This window comes from Bacillus rossius, chromosome 13 (assembly GCF_032445375.1).
Source record: "Bacillus rossius redtenbacheri isolate Brsri chromosome 13, Brsri_v3, whole genome shotgun sequence".
Lineage (NCBI taxonomy): Eukaryota > Metazoa > Arthropoda > Insecta > Phasmatodea > Bacillidae > Bacillus > Bacillus rossius.
The window spans coordinates 25618032-25634726 of record NC_086340.1 but is presented as its reverse complement, the minus strand read 5'-3'; the positions used below and the strand labels follow the sequence as shown (position 1 = coordinate 25634726).

Sequence of the window (16695 nt, the reverse complement as noted above, 5' to 3'; positions counted from 1 at the left end):
TTAGTGAGGAAAAAGTTAGGGGAATTGTATGTCAGATTTGTGTAAATGTCCTGTTATGTCACGGACAGCTGTTCTTACGTGGAGTCTGCACAGCTGTTGTTGTCCACAGTTCATCGAAGAGAGACTGGACATGTTGAACAACGGCCTTGGTTTCTCTGACGAGTTTGAGTTGGAAGCGTGTAATTATTCCGGCAAGTCAAGCTCCAAACTGAAGCAGCAGTACAAAGAATGGACGTACACAATGAAGAAGGAAGGAAGCGCTTTCATAAAAAATGTTAAGAGTAAGGTAATATATAGCGCTTTATTATTTATTGTATGCATGACTTAACAAAATTTATTCTCCAAAAATATTTATAATTCGTTGTGTGCTAAATATAATTTAAGCTTTTTGTTTACAGCAAGACTTTTTTTACAGTAAAATACTATATTGCCTATGAATACCCATAATTGTTTAATATTTGAAAAGAAAGTTTTAAGTAAGTGAAATGCATAGCGAACTGTATGTTATAGCAAACTGTATAGTTATTAATCATTTGGAAATAGTGGTAAGTATTGCAGTACTACATTTATTTTCCTGTATTTATGTGTATGTTATGTTGCAAAAATTACATAATATTTATTTTTTGTTTTGCTGTAAATGTGACTGTGACTATTATCCCACACAGTGTATTCTTTTTGTACTTGCAAAAAAAGTTTTTACAGTGGATAACTGATTGGGTATAGTTTTATTTTGTTACCAAAATTATCCTGAAAGAGATGCAAGGATCAGAAAATTTTTATTTTGGTAGTCAGGCTTATCTAATAGCATATTGAAAATAATTGTTAAAATTGGCATTTTTTCACAAAATAGCAGTTCTCCTTGTTTGATGCATGTCTGTGTATGGGGGGATACTGAAAGTAGACATTAATCACTCCTTCAGAAAATGTTCATTTATGCATGAACTAGGTGTAGTTGTACCGTATTTTCTGGCGTATAAGGTGAGATGTTCATTTGTTTGAAGAGTTAAAGGTTAAAGTTTGAAATCCGAAACACTTGATTCTTAGGAAGGGAGTGGAAAGGGATTGAGACGCTTATGTGTGTCTTGGTTGCCATCTGATCGCAAGGCAGCCAAGACACGGATGCTGAGAACACTTCAGCTGCTTCGTGTCTTTTCTGGGGTCGTAATGAGGCAGGGGGTTCCCACCAGAGCATAGACAAAGTTGACAGTCGGTAAAAGGCAAGTCAATAAAATTTTACTGTGCAAGGACGTTTATTGTGCCCAAAGAACGCAGTAGCAAACTCTGGCCCTCTCGCCACACGGGACGCGTAACTGTCTTGCGAATATTTTGCAGTATTCTTCAGGTCGCAAAAGGCTGCGCAGTGCCAAGAAACGCGTCTGTAAACAAACTTAGGGCATACATCTAGGAATGATGGTCGAGAACATTTAACCTTTCAAGATAGTGCGTCTGTAAACGGGCAAGAAGCAGTAAGCATGTGGCATCCGTAAACTGACTTTTGACTTTTGACTTGCTGACTGCAGCTGGAGGTTGCAGGTGTGTAAGTACATTTAGGCCTGGCAGACAGCGAAAGAAATGAGTCATGGTGACGAGACTCAGGAGGCGACAAGGAAAGTCCACAACTCAAAAATACTTAGAAGGTGAGACTATTCCAAGAAAATAGTTTGGGGGGGGGGGGGGGACGACGACACTGAGACATATACTGAGTACAATTTATGTTGCAAGCAATGTATGTTTAGTTATTTTATTTTTCTTTGTTTATTTTATGATTGACTATTATGCCATTAGTAGTTTTCACAGAGTGAAATTTCTTTAGCACATAAATTCAAATTGATTGAAATGCATTATATTTTACTGCACGACTTAATTATTTATTTTGCATTTGATCTGGGAGTTTGCTGTTTTTGTGGATCTTTTGTTTGCATCCATATGAAAGTACATACTGATTTTATGTTTGCTTTGCTTTTCATTTTTGGTTTCATGTTGTTATTTCAGGCGAACCCGGCAATGAAATCAGCTGTGAAATCTGTAAGTAACATGTAAAAGTGTATAAATACTGTAAATCATAATTATTTCCTAGAAGTGTTGGATTTACATCACAAAATTTTTTAGGATGTTGTATATTTTGTGTGATTATTAGAGACAAGATTTAATGGTGTTATTTTTAGGCCAATTTTGTTTTCAAAATAGGAGGTTTCTGTTTTAATTTTTTTTTATTATGAATTTCAGTTCATAAATCTACCATGTTATTCAACAAATACGTATTATACTTAATGTTTCATGATACTTATTTCACCAAAAAAGTCTAATTTTGAATGATAGATGATGCACTTTTACAATATAAAAATATTTAATCAGCATGTCTTACTACTCGGAACAGTATAAAATAAATCATAAAATATGTTAGTTTTTTTAAGAATAAACCAACACCTCCATGTAAAAATAAGTAACTAAATGCAAGAACTAAGAAAGTAATTTTTTTTCCAATCTTATACTTATTTAGGCTGTACTTTTTGGTACAACTACATGCTAAATGCTTAAATCACAATCTTTGAATTTACTATATTACAAGCTTATATTTTTGTGATTTAAGTTTTGATTTAAAATACTAATTAATTTTATGATATTAATTGCATTTTTAAGCTTTATGGTATATTAACTTGCAGTTTGATATTATTTGGTGTGTGTTTTTCATTGTTATTTTGGTTTTATTGCAAGTCACCATATAATCATGTTTCTAGTATTATCACTTGGATGACTTTTTACACCCATTATATCACACTTAGTGAATATCTTTTGAAATATATTAGTGACAGAACAGCAAATACAAGGGAGGTGTCATGTTAAAATTTCATAAATAGCCCTTAAATAATAGTAATGATAAAAAAAAGGCATGTAAGCATTAGCCACATTGACGGGACATCAAAGATTACAATGGGCCTATAACACGGTTGGCTGCTTTAAACCACAATGGTTTAAAACAAGTGCTTTTTATAAAAAATATTTTTTAAAATAATGTTTTTTAATATATATATATATATATATATATATATATATATATATATATATATATATATAATGAAAGGTCTACTTACACTCTAATAACAAAAGTTTGGGCATGAATGTTTCTAGTGATTCACAGGAACAAAAAATTACCAAAGATCTTATTTAAATTATCTAAGTAAGTTGTAAATCATACCCAGATTAATATACATCTAAAATTAAAAGATATTAAATAGGTAATCCCTATTCTGTGGGAAATCCCCAATTGTACTGTAAATCCTCATTCTGTGAGAAACTCCATTCTATTGAGAATACTCATGTGGGGAAATACCCTTTCTGTGTTCAGGTCCCAGTCAGATGTGCAGATTTACTAGACTTCAGTTCTTGTAACTTTGCTTATTCAACATAATAAGTGGCAGAAAGCGGGATGTTGTGTAGTTTTTCATTTGAGCATGCCGAGAACCAAACTAATTTAATGACATAGTAAAAAAACCTTGTTCAAACCAAAAAAATTAGGTAGTTTGGTTTTTTTTTCCAACCCCGGCCTATACCTGTATACCGCTTGAGTACGACTCAAGTTTGCTCATAAATCAGAGTTGTGGAGACCACCAGGTACGCAACAGCTAAATTACCAAGGGTGGGGGGGGGGGAGGGGGGTGGCGGCAATATACCTTTTTATAAAGAATCATCAATTTCCCCCCCCCCCCCCTTATTGAAACGGGAAAAATTTGTATTTCAAGGTGGAAAATGGTGCTATGTTAAGCAGTTTTCATCATCTAAAAAAATTGATTACACGGCACTTTCTTTGCCCTCGTTTGCCCCCACTTCAAGGTTTCAGAGGGGGGGGGGGGCAATATACCCTTGTGTCCCCCCCTGTTGTTGCGCCCCTGGAAACCACCACGCCCCACGGACTGCCCGCAGGTGAAGGAGCGGGGGAAGGACGTGCGGTCGGCCTACAAGGAGCTCCGGTCCATGTTCAGAGACCCGCAGAGCCACTCGGCGCTGCACGCTGACGAGCTGGAGCGACACCACCGCCGCGAGCCCGGCCACAAGCCCCGGTCTGCCCCCTCGTCGCCGGTGCAGAAGCGCCGGCCCCACACCGCCTACGTCGCCAAGCCTGCGGCCGTCGCCTCGTTCCGCAAGGAGCCCCGGCCGCAGAGGAACACGTCCGCGGGCGACGTCAAGTACGGTTCGCTCGTCCTTCCCGGTCCGTCGGCGGCAGCTCGCTTGGTTCACCTGCTCCCGATTCCTTCCTGTCGAATCATTCAACGTCATTTTCGATCTATCGATTGGTCTTCTTCGTTGAAGCTATAAATAAAGTTGGCGAGTGTGATATACGTTTTTATCGTCACTTAAGAAACAGCACCGCCTATGTGACAAAAAGCAAAATTTTTCTTTAGAGCTTAATAATTTTTGAGCCATGCTGGAACTGGATGATAGTGTTAGAATTCACTTTGTGAGAAAAGATTAAATGGTTGTGTTGAGAAACAAAAATTTAACACATATTAAAAAAAAATGTCACTTGGGCAGTGTTGTTTCTTAAGCGACGATATGTAATTTTTTTTAACCAAGGAATTTTTTATTTTTTATTCAATGCATTTTTTTTTTATTGTTCACATTTTTCGTCACTTTCACATCTTTTTAATGTGATTTTTGCATTTACGTTAACTCCCTTTCTGCATCAGACTTTATATAAAAAAAAAAATTCTCAATTTATTATGTCACTTTATGTAGCCATGTGTGTGTGTATGTGTACATGAGGCAACTCTGCTGCCACCAGACATATTTTCACAGAATTCTGTATTTAAAATCTAGAACTAGGTGGTGCAGTGGTAAGACAATTCTCACAATCCAGAGAACCTGGGTTCGAATCCTGAAGTGGCTATCTTGCTATCCTTTTTTTAAGTTTGTCATTGTGTCCTGAAATAACACATTCAAAAGCTGGGATGGTTTCTGGCTGTAGGCCTGGGTGGATATTTTTCCCAGTTTTCTTGAACTGTTGTTGAGTTTATTCATTCCGAATGTCCCACTGTTAAAGATACATTGAGTAACAATGCATTATTTTGAGAACCTTTCAACTTGATTGAAACAAGACATGATATTATTTCACCTTCAAAATCATGCTTGCATTACAAAAATTCCTTTGAATAGTTTTCTATTCCATGTTTAATGATTTGAACTATGCACATATTAAAAATAATAAAATACTTTATTGAATTCTTGTAAAAAATTTATTTAAAATTTGGTTCTTGATGTATACTAGATTTTTATATTTTGTCTTCATGGTTTTTTTAATCAATGTAACAGTGGTAGGTACAATCCAGTAACTCAATTTTCTCTTAAAATTTGGGGATTGCCTAACTAAATGGTAAGTATTATTACTTTATAGACTTCATTAATAATGCACTAAATATTTAATATCGAGTATCTCCAGAACCCAAAACTTATTCAGAAATCAGGCTGTCTGCAAGTCACGGAATTATCGAGAAAGCAACGAAACTGAAGGACTGGCCACCAAAAATCACAAAAAAAAGTCCCTTAATTAACAGTAACGATGCTGGAAGTCACAAAACTTTAATTTCCAGCAGCCTTTGTCTAACTTACATTGAGTTCTTTGACGCCTTACTTCAGTTTATAGTGCCACACAAATTATAAATAACAGGTGATTATCGGCTTAAATCATGTGAATAATATTTCTAATAAAATTTATCTCTAAAAATCTACACATGAATACTTAATAATTTTTTTATTATGTTTGATTTTTTTGACGTGACGTCTAATAAATTGATGAACGCCGGCTGCACGCACGAAAAAGAGTCCCGTTATGCACATTGTCCCGTTTCGCTGTGTCCCGTTACGCTCATATTATATTGCTCTTTGCTAACCTGAACCTCCTAGCATTGCGACAGAGTCCGTGGCGTGATTCTGTTTTCATGCATTTCAATGTAACATTTTCATTGCTCTTTGCTAACCCGTTCCTCCTAGCATTGCTGCAGAGTCCGTGGCGCAAATATATTATTTTTGACTGCATCTTGTTGGGTAAGCCATTTTCCTTCACATCATCCTTGAAACACTCCCATTCGTTTCCTACTTTTCCTATCATTGTCCTATCCTTAACAGAATAACATAGATTGGAAGAAATTAAATAGCAAACATGTATAAAAGTAATAGTTAAAATTAGGGGTGAGCCGATGCCGATTGCCGATTATTAAGATCGGCCAATTTTGGTCATTTTGGTCATTTGCATGATGGGCTTCATGCATGCCAATCCTTTTTGCCGATTACCGCTTTCTGAAGACAAAAAAATCTCTACGTAACACAAAAGCGCCGACATATTTTTTGCTTCAGAACTGTTGCTTGACGTTTTAAAGTAACACTTACGTTACTTACGTGTTTTAATCTTTTCTGCAGAAAAAAAAATTAAGTAAAGTTATTCTTTAAAAATAAACATATTCATGAAAAGTACGTTTGTTAAAAAATAGTAAACAAAAGCACACCAAATCGTTTAATAAGTCATGCATAGGGGCCTGTTCTTTTCGCGATCGCGATTAAACGACGATAAACGCGAAATCGCCATAACACAGCATTTTTACACGAAATTTAGTATTAAAACGCAATATCGCAGTGTTTTTAAGCGAAATTTAAAAACTGGGTAAAATACTGTCTCGTCACTGATAAACAAACACCGCAACATGGCCGCTACTGAACATTAGTCATAAATGCACTAAAGCAAACAAAAGCTTACACATGCTCACGTTATAATGTTAAACTCAAAAATATACTGTAAAAATACGTAAAACTACGGCTTTTATTTTCCTTCCCGGCATAATGTTTGGATAGATAAGACAAACAGGCGAAGTTTTAAGGCCTACGTACACCGCTCGGGGCACTGATGTCACCTTGGAACAGCGACACCCGATAAATACAAAAGCACGCAGATGATTGGGCGAACGGTGGCGGTGTTTGGAACAGCCTTACGTGAGTGGCCATACCACGTCAGCCGGTGGTGCTGGCATATAGTTGGAACAGCGTCTTAATATCAAGCAGAAAGCATTTTAAATCGCGCCAAAAAGCGGAAAAATGTAAACAAACATTCATTTTCGAATGGTGTGACGATGATGATTAGTTGGTTAACAGTGTGTTATAGATTTTGTTAAAGGGATTAATAGATTTCCAGATTAGTTTATGGGAACAACTAATAATCAGTGTCTAAATCAAAAGTTTGTCATATAAATATATGTAACCTATTTGTTTAGGGTATTCAGTAATGAGTAGTTTCAAGTAAAATTATTTAACTTAAGTAATTCGGAGCATATTTTACAACCAACTTAAAAAAGCACTAATCGGTCAAAAAAATCGGCATGATCGGTACCACATTTCTGGCATCGGCATGATCGGCAAATGTGGTGATTGGCTCACCCCTAGTTAAAATAATCTCTTCGTTAAAGTAATAAACATATTTGAATTAATGAGTGCAAATAAAAGTAATATCAATTAAATTGTAGATTTCATTTCACTCCTTCTTTGTATCCATACAAAATAGTGATAATTCAATAAAAATGATTCAATTTTATTCATAAAAGTATGCAATCATTTCATCAATGTTTTGTTATGACGTCACATTAAACTATCGTCCGTAAACCGACTTTACAGACAACCAATTTTTTTTATTATATAAATATGACCCTGCGATATGAAAAAGGTCCTAAAAAAAGTCTTGAAAATGGTTAATCTTTTTTGGTGTTTGTAAATGCTCTAGAAATCCGGTGTTGGACCGCGAAGACGTGTAGCTTGACGATGTTGCAGATCGAAGCAGTATTTGTCCCTCGGCCCGTCGTCGGATCCGTCCTCTCCCGAGGCGGAAGTGGTGAGCGGCGACGGCCCGGGACTGCAGCTGTCGCCACTGGACATGGACCTGATGGGGTCGCTCCAAGAGTTCATGTCCGGGAAGTGTTCGCTGCTCGACTCCGGAGGCTCCGATTCGCCCCCCGTCGATAGAACTGTGAGTGGAGAGATGTGCACTCTCTCTGTGTGCTCGAAAGTGCAGGATGAGCATAAAGTCTTTCAGGTTTACTAAAAAAGTACTACCCGAACACTACGCTACGGGAAGACATAATGTTTGTTTAAATCATCCTTGGTCCCTTTTCGTGAAGTTTTTGGTATGACGTTCAAACCACCTTAACATGTGCTGTGTTTGTTATTCGGAGAACTCGATTTATTTCCATATCAATCTTCAACATATCCTATGTTGCTGACGATACAGCATCTGTTATCAGGCCCCAACTTCACATATCTAGCGCTCTGGGCAGATAATATTCAGCTGTCCCTTGTCCTTCACTAGTTTTCCCCCAACATCATAACATATAACAAATACAAGCTTAATTTATTAACAGTTTTAAAACAGCACGTTATTTAGCTAAATACTAAGGTTTTTCGAGACACAGGCTCTTTGTCTTTTTTTAAAATTTAAATAAAATAAATTGTTATCGCTATTTTATACTGTGGTTATAACTGCAGTAATTTGACATGTTCTTTTTAAAAAAAATCATTACATACCTTAAAAAAACTTATTTTTTCTGTGACTAAGTTTTGTTTGTCCTTTTTTATATTTGAAGGGCCACGTGAAATAAGCAGTTAAGTTATATCATTTTAAAACTGAAGTGTAGTGTCGGCTAAATATTTTCCTTTAAATCTATAAAAAAGATAGATAAAAAAGCACTTGCAGTGTCAGTAAATTTATTTGAACTTGGAGTAATAATTGGTATTAAATGAATTAAAACTCCTTTAAAAGAAGAGTTAACAAAAATTTCAATCTCTTTGGCTTAAAACAGCTCAGTATATGGTATTTTGGTGTGTGCATTTGATTGTAAAAGCTACTTATTTATTTATAAAAGTACTGTCGTGGAAATCAGGGTAGTGCGAGATGATTAGTATCCACGCATTTCAAAAGTTTAGAAACCCAGCGGGCCATTTTTCACGTTGTTCAGTCATTTTAACTAACTTTAGTGGACTAATTGCTCAGGCAGGTGATATAATGGTTTTCCATTGGGTAATGCTATCTATCGATATACTTTCTTTTTACCGGTGAGCTATTTTCAAAGCTCGCTCGGCACCCGTGTGCAAGGTCTCGCTACGCAGAGGCGTCAAGACGACTCGTGTTGTACGTTATTTACACCACATCAGATAACACATGCCATGTTTGCACTGTCGTACGCAGGTGCCCTTGGCTCGATGTCATCTTTGTTGGTTCTGCCTGTTATCAGTAGTCTGCGTTTGTCTCGGGGTCCAAAGTTTGCTGTAACTAATATGGTCACTGACGCTCCTTACGAAGGTCGATGTAAGGCTGGTACTGGCAGGCACGCACAGCTTTACGTCGCTGTCTATTTCTATGAGTTGTTACCAGGGGAAAAGGCTTTTGCAACCTTTTTTTATTTATAAATTAAATGCCCTATCTTACGATAGGTCATTTACTTTGTACAAAATGAGTTTGTTCGTACCGTGAAATGTCTAATCCAGCATTCCATGGTTCGGAAAATTCTGTAATCTTGCACCAATCAAGCAGCTCTCGTTCAGAGTTTGTAAACAATTTAATGTGGTTGTCAGTATTTGTAAAGAAACATTAATTGGTGCTATTTTTAGTAACAGTTGGGAAATAGCTATTACTGGTATTACTTCTGAGAATGAAATTTCAGACAAGTTACATAACACAAACTGTAGTACAGTGCTCAGTAAAGGAATCAAAATGCACCGTGCCTCCCCTCCCCCCCAAAAAAAAAACACACACTCCACAAAATTACTTTTGGCTTATTTCTTTCTTTAATTTTTTTTAATCAAACCGTTTATGCTTACCTAAAAACGTTGTAGTGACATAGATTCGTGAGGTGACTGTTTTACAAATGGTACCTGAGAGAACTATAATTTAATTATACAATTAATGATTGCAATTTTAGTTCTTTATAGCCTTTAAAATGGCAAAAAGAAATTAAAACCTTTAAAAGGTGATTTAATACTGTATATTTTGATTTAGTTGTATAAAAATCCATTTCATATAATGACCAATAATTTTTTTTGGTAAGGGAAATTTATGTGCATATTTGAATTTAACTTGATACATCATATGTGATAAACTAATATAGGTATTTGTGTTTTTGAATGTATTCTTTTTGAGATTCCTAACTGTTCAACTTTCATTGTGCTGGTAAGAGATCTGTGAAAATGAACCTGTTTGGTTTAAATGTTAGACTTTTGGCACTTTGTTCTGTGTTATGCTTTTTTACCGTATCAATGTGTAAATTGTTTTTTTTGTAACTGCAAGCAATTATAAATGCTGCTGCCACAGAATGAATGCTATTCAGCTTGGGTACGTAAAGGGTTGTGATGTGAAGGGTGCTGTTTAATAAATTGTCAAATATGTGTGTGTTCATGCATGTGTCCCGGTTGCACTGTGTGTACGTATGCCGTTGCAGCTGAAGCCTGTGCGTAGCCTGGAAAGCTTCAAGCCCTCGGGTGGTGGTTGTGGCAGCCCTGATGCCTGGTGGACGTCCCCCACCGCTCCCCTCCTGCTTCCCCCGTCCCCTCCCCACCAGGCTCCGCCCCTCGACCGCGTTCCACACGGCTCTCCCTCCCTTAACGGCTGTGATGTGTTCGGGGCGGCACCCTTCGCGATGGGCGGTGACGGGGACTTGGCGTCCCCTTCCTCGGTTGACGTCGTTCGCCTCCTGCCCCCCATGCTGAGGAGCCCGAAGGTAACGGCAGCGAGTCGAAGCCAGCGGCACTGCGACGAAAGAGCGGTCACGTTTTCAATTACGTTTTGTGTCCATTTCAGTTTCCAGCTTGTTTATTCTATCCGGAATGTTTGGCTTTTCTGATGATTTTTCCAACCCCCTTTTTAACCTCTTTCCTTTCTATTTAAAAAGCAAAGTACAGTAGAGTCTCGATTAACTGAGAATTCATATTATCTGAGCCACCATAAAGCGCCATTAGCAGCAACATTTGCTTGAGGACCTAGAGAATGATCTAACTGTTGTCGAGAAAGCCTAAAGAAAATTATCCTCAAAGATGCTATTTACTGGTTGGGCAAATCATGTAGTGACATGAAAGAATATACCCTGGAGAAAAGCTGGATAAACACCACCCCAAAAAATGATACCCCTGGGCCAACTGAAAACAAAGACAATATTATTATCATGCCCACGTTATCTGAGATTTTTCGTGTCCTAAGTTGTAGCAGTCCGCATAAACTCGGCCAGTTGATACTCTACTGTAGATCTGTTTGCTTTTGCTTGGTAATTGGTGTAAAGCTGAGAAATTTTTTATGCTTTTAGAAACTGATGTTTGTGTTGGAACGCCTTTTAAATGTTTATTGCAAGTTAATGTTTCTGTGAAATTTGAGTTCTGTGCATGTGTACTGATAATACCTGTATGTTGCTAAAAGTAGTCTTAAATGTATCTAAGTTTCATTATTAATGAAAAATATTGGCTTGGTTCCTGAATGCTTGCCTTCTAAGAAGATTATTTACATACGTACTTTGATTAAAAGATCATATTTTTGCTAACCTTATAAACAGTAGACTTCACCTAATTTAGATAATTTTTATTTTAAACTCTGTTGCATTAAAATAAAAATTTTGAAAACACTGGTTTGGTTAAAAGTGTGTTTATTTTCAGTAGTGAAGTTCACATATAGTGATTGTTGGTTATACTATTCACAGCATTGATGCCTGCCCACTGAAAAATTGCTGCATTTTGGTGCATGTGAACTGAATAAGATCCATTCGTCGACAAGTGTTTAACGTCCCAAGAATCAGTGAAAAATTACTTTCTTTCTTTTTAGTAACTGGCCCTACAAATTAATCCCTACTAATTTTCATTTACAGCTCTTTCAGTTGAGTCAGCGATGAGGGTTTGAACCAGTGGTTTAAAGTCGTACAGGTTTGAGTCCTTCACCAATTCTGCAGTAGGCTTTATCAATCTTGCAGCTGCAGCACTTTGTACTTGGTTCTTGGATTAAGTCTGGGCCTCACCTGCAACAGTGGTTTATCTCATTCTTGTAAAATTATTCAGGTGATGTGACTGGTACAATTGTTTTACTATATAAGCATTGTAAATTATCCACTAAACATATATGTTGCCCTATACATCTGCTGCGAGTATTAATAACTAAAAATTTGTTGTCAGTCATTCTTTAGAGGTTCATTCTCATTATTTGTCCAGTTGGATAATTATTAGAACTTAACCTAATAGTCTTATTTTCTAAATATGCAAATTCTCACAGAAATCTGGAACTACGTATGTAAAACCTGTAATCTGACATGACGGGGTGACTAAAGTGTGAGTGGGGAGCATTTAGAGTTTCATCTTCGCTGGATGCACTTCTTTATGGACGAGTGACAAGATGTTGTCTAAGGGGCCACAGAGGTTGGACGGTCACCTAGACGATCCGGGTTCCATTCCCGGCAGGGGTACACAGAATTTTTTTTTTTTTTGCAAGTGGGGAATGTTGCAGTGAGTCTGTTGGTTTCTTCAGGGTATTCCCATTTCTCTCACCCTTGCATTCCAACCTTACTCCATCAAAAATGATCTTGATGTTGATGATCAATTCATTCATTCCAGTTGCAATCAGTCTAGCTGTCAACATGAGACTGATATTGCTTCAGATGACCAAATTCACTATGTACCATGAGAACTCAGTGAGACAGAATTTCAAATTCAGGTGTTTCAGGTTTAACTCAGTCATTCGTCTATGTAAGCAATTTTTTTTTTACTCAATTACAGTAAGATCACCATTATCATCATCCCTCTAGTGATATGACAAGAACCTAGCTGGCTAGTAGGCTGCACAGACTGACAGTGTGTAAACCACTTTGCCTTGCGCTGTGCTTTTTTATTGTGCTGGCTACTACTATCCTCGTCACTACATTATTTTTTCTCAAGACATATTATTAGTTTTTCTGCAGTTGCATTGATGTGTTTATGCAGTAATTTATGCTGCATTTAAATATCAGAATCCCATGGGAGTGTGTTGGCTGTTTGAAAACTTGTTATAATTATGGACAGTTTTTTAAAGCTCACCAAGTCCTTTGTGTTTTTGTATTGTAGTTCAGGAGACTTACTGTCTGCTTCCAAAAGACTTCCAAACTTAAAATTGAGAGTGAGTTGTTTTGATGATTAAACTTTGGATTAACATTCAAGAGGACCAAAATTCGAATCTCGGTCCAACCATCCTGATTTCTGATTTTGATTGTCCGTGATTTCCTGAAATCATTCCGTGCCAGTGCTGTGATGGTTCCCTGCAATAGGCATCGGCCAGGAGTGAACGCAGAATTTAATTTTAATCGGGGGATAGAACTACTTGCCAGTTGTTTTCTTTCAAATTAATTCCTTTTTGTTGGTGGGAATGATAGATTTTGATAAATTCTTTTAGGATTTCAGTGAAAAGGGTGGGAGGGGGTTATCCCCTCCATACACTCCTGGCCTTGGCTGATTTATACCCCAATTTACCCAACAGGCAATGTGTGTGTCAGTCTGTAATGATTTTGTTTTCACTAGATGTGAATTCAAATATCAACCTACGGGTACTTTCTAAATTTGAAAGAGCAGGCCGGTGGTTTAAAATATACAATATTAAGGCAAAGTATATTTAGTGGGCTTCTGCAAATATGTTTTTTTAAGTTATATGCGTTATGAAATAATAATGAGAGTGAAATTTTATGATGCACATGTACCAAGCAATGAAATTTTTACGGACTGAAAGAAAAGCTACATACAAAATAAAGGCTACATACAAATAAAAATTATATATGTGCTTTTTTAAATCTTATAATTTAGTGATTGATATTGAATACTGGTCCATATCACTAAAAAAACATTTATTTATTTATTGTGAATATTAGTGATAGAAATTGTGTTTATAAATTTTTTCAATTGTATTTTCAAGTGCATGTTATGAAAAAAAATTATAAGAATGAATTTTTATGATGCGCGTGCAACATGCAAAAAAAATTGACAGTATGTAAAAGGCTACATACAACTTAAAAGTATATACAGTAAAACCTTTTTGTTGCGACCCCATTTATTGCGACCACCTCTCTATTACAACCCGATTTTGAGGAACAGTGAAAAAATTGCCGAAAATCCGATGAAAATCGGACAGAAAATAAGTTTCTTGTGATGAGTAGCGTGTTACAGCGTTTCTTTTGCCGAGTGCTGTACTGCCGTAGGCAGCGCATATCTAAAAATAGATACCACTTCCTGTCGGCCGCTGTCAGCGCTTAACAACCCCCATCCACGTTCCTTTTGCCGGCAGGGTGCAGATAAAGGTTTTTGTGGCAACGTGTTTAGGTTTAGCTTTTTGCGAGTGTCTAGTGTGGTACGCAGTTAAGGCAAAGCTACGTGCTGGATTTCTCTTGATTTTTATTACTATCGGTTGACAATACACAGCGACCGACTGGATGCACGCCCGCCTTGACTTGTTTTAACTGCCGCAGCGATGTTTATTTTGACAGCTCAAGCAATTATCTTTTCCCGTGGGTTGATAGAAAAAGGTCGCTTCACCCAGCATAAAAAAAAAGGCTACGCCACTTATTCCCCACGCAGGAAACACACCGCTGCCGTCTGTCTCCCCTGCATTTATCTTCTAACATCCCACCTCTCACCTCTCGCGCAAGCAATAACGAAGCGACCACGCATTGGGCCGTTTTATGCTTTGTTTGGTGACAGCAGCTTGATTTTATTCGGTATATTCCTTTTCATAGGACCCTTGCTATTAAAATACATTTATATTTAAGTTTGAAAGCTTGTAAATTCCTTGCCAGAGATGACTGAACTCGAACTTGGTGTGAAAAGTGACATATTTTATCCCCTCCCTCACCGCTTTAGTACACCATTCATAATAGCCCAATTTTACGGGAGAAGGGAGGGTGAAATGAGCATTTTCTCACTGAAGGTTTTTCAAAGGAGAGCGAAGTTGGGGTGTTATAAGGGAGGACACTAGATGGTTTGTGTGTCTGGGAGGGATGAGCTAGCCTTGAAGAATGTTACCGAGGGGAGGGAGGGGTGAGCTTATGCGTCATGAAGCTGCTGCCGCCAGCCAGCTGGGCGAGCTTCGTGTGCGTCCACTCGCGTTGCAGAACCTACCGATGCCATATTTTTTAAGGGAAATGTCCCATTATTTTTTTGTTATTCTTAAATGAACATTATTGGAAGTATTAAAGCCGGCAGAAAATCACTGCTTCGTTAAATCCGGGGTTCGTGGCATCGGGGTTTTAGTTTATTTAACTACGGCAAGCAGAAAACGTACATGTAAACTAACCAGTAAAAATAAACTGTCTTTTGACATATTTTCTTTAGAGGTGGCCTGTAGGGCGAGGGACTTGTCATGAAGGTTGAAGTGGGTTTAAAGCAATGCCGTCTAGCATTGTGAGTGACAGCATCCTGCCATTGTACGGCTGGTTTCTTAGCGAGTAGCGGGTAGATGAGGAAAGGGGGGGGGGGGGGGGTATTTGAAAGAACTGAATATTTCGGAAACCATCTATTACGACCCTCCCCCCCCTCTCTATTACAACCCTATTCCTGGGAACCGTGAGGGGTCGTTTCAGAGAGGTTTGACTGTATGTGCTTTTAAATTTTAAATCATATACTTTAGTAATTGATATTGAATACTGGCCAATATAATTTAAAAAAAAAAGTACTTTTGTGAATATTGGTGATAGAAATTGTGGTTATAAACTTTTTCAAGTGTTTATCCAAGTGATGTTTTGTTTCCATATGTAAAATTTATTTGCATTATTATTTATTAGAATTAAAATAATACATTAGAATAAACATTTAGCATATTTATTGATTTTCATTATTAATGAAAATTTATCTCTATTATTATACTAAAATACATAAATAATTTTATGCACATGTTTATATTAACACATTTCTGTTGATTATTTAGATGCAAAATTAAAGTTAGTTTTTTATAACACCAAATAAGCATAACTTCTAATGCACGTACATAAGTATGTGGACCCATTTTTTTTAAAGTTGTAATATAATTTTAGAATCTAATATCAAATTATTCACAAAACAGAAATATTTCTAAAACAAATTAAAGTTCACAATCACAGGAGTTAAACAAAAATTGACACAAAATACAGTAAAATGATAAAGAACTAAATCTAGAATCATGATATGTTGATGTAAAATGCAAGAAAATAAAGAAAACGTCAATGCATTCTCTTAAAACAGTAAAATTTCAAGTTTGAAAGTGGTTTCGTTATCCAACTAATTATTTTATATATATAATTTTGCAGAAAAACAATCTAAATTTTTCAATAAATCATCTTAGTTTTATACAATTTACATTAGTTTTTTTAAATTTAAATATTTTCTTTTTTTTTTTGGAATACACCTTGTAAAACTAAAAAACTATTGCTTTAAGATGTTGACTTCAATATTAGATTATTCGTGAGTATAGTATATTTTTCGAATACTCACAGAACCCTAATATGTAACTTTGAAATGTATGTATAGCATAATCTTTAGTGAAATTATACATTTGGCTGGGCGCAAGCTGGGGCACAACACACATTAAAAAAAAACATAAATTACACATTTGCCCAAAAATAATGTAACACTCAAATTAATGCAACCCCAAGTTTTTTGATTATGAGTGTATGAAAAAGACTTTATAAGGATTGGAAATCACAG

The 16695-nt window shown here is 36.6% G+C and overlaps 1 protein-coding gene across 2 annotated transcripts in view; it reads left to right on the top strand.

Annotated features, from left to right (window-relative positions):
• The window catches only part of LOC134538390 (DENN domain-containing protein 1A), a 32692-nt gene that overhangs the window by 11965 nt on the left and 4032 nt on the right, over positions 1-16695 (top strand). The window contains exons 9-13 of one of the 2 annotated variants that reach the window (XM_063379675.1): positions 110-286; positions 1993-2025; positions 3922-4184; positions 7807-8002; positions 10467-10745. In XM_063379675.1, coding sequence (XP_063235745.1) covers positions 110-286; positions 1993-2025; positions 3922-4184; positions 7807-8002; positions 10467-10745 — 948 coding nt within the window. The remainder of the gene's footprint in view (positions 1-109; positions 287-1992; positions 2026-3921; positions 4185-7806; positions 8003-10466; positions 10746-16695) is intronic. The other variant, XM_063379676.1, reaches the window with a different exon arrangement.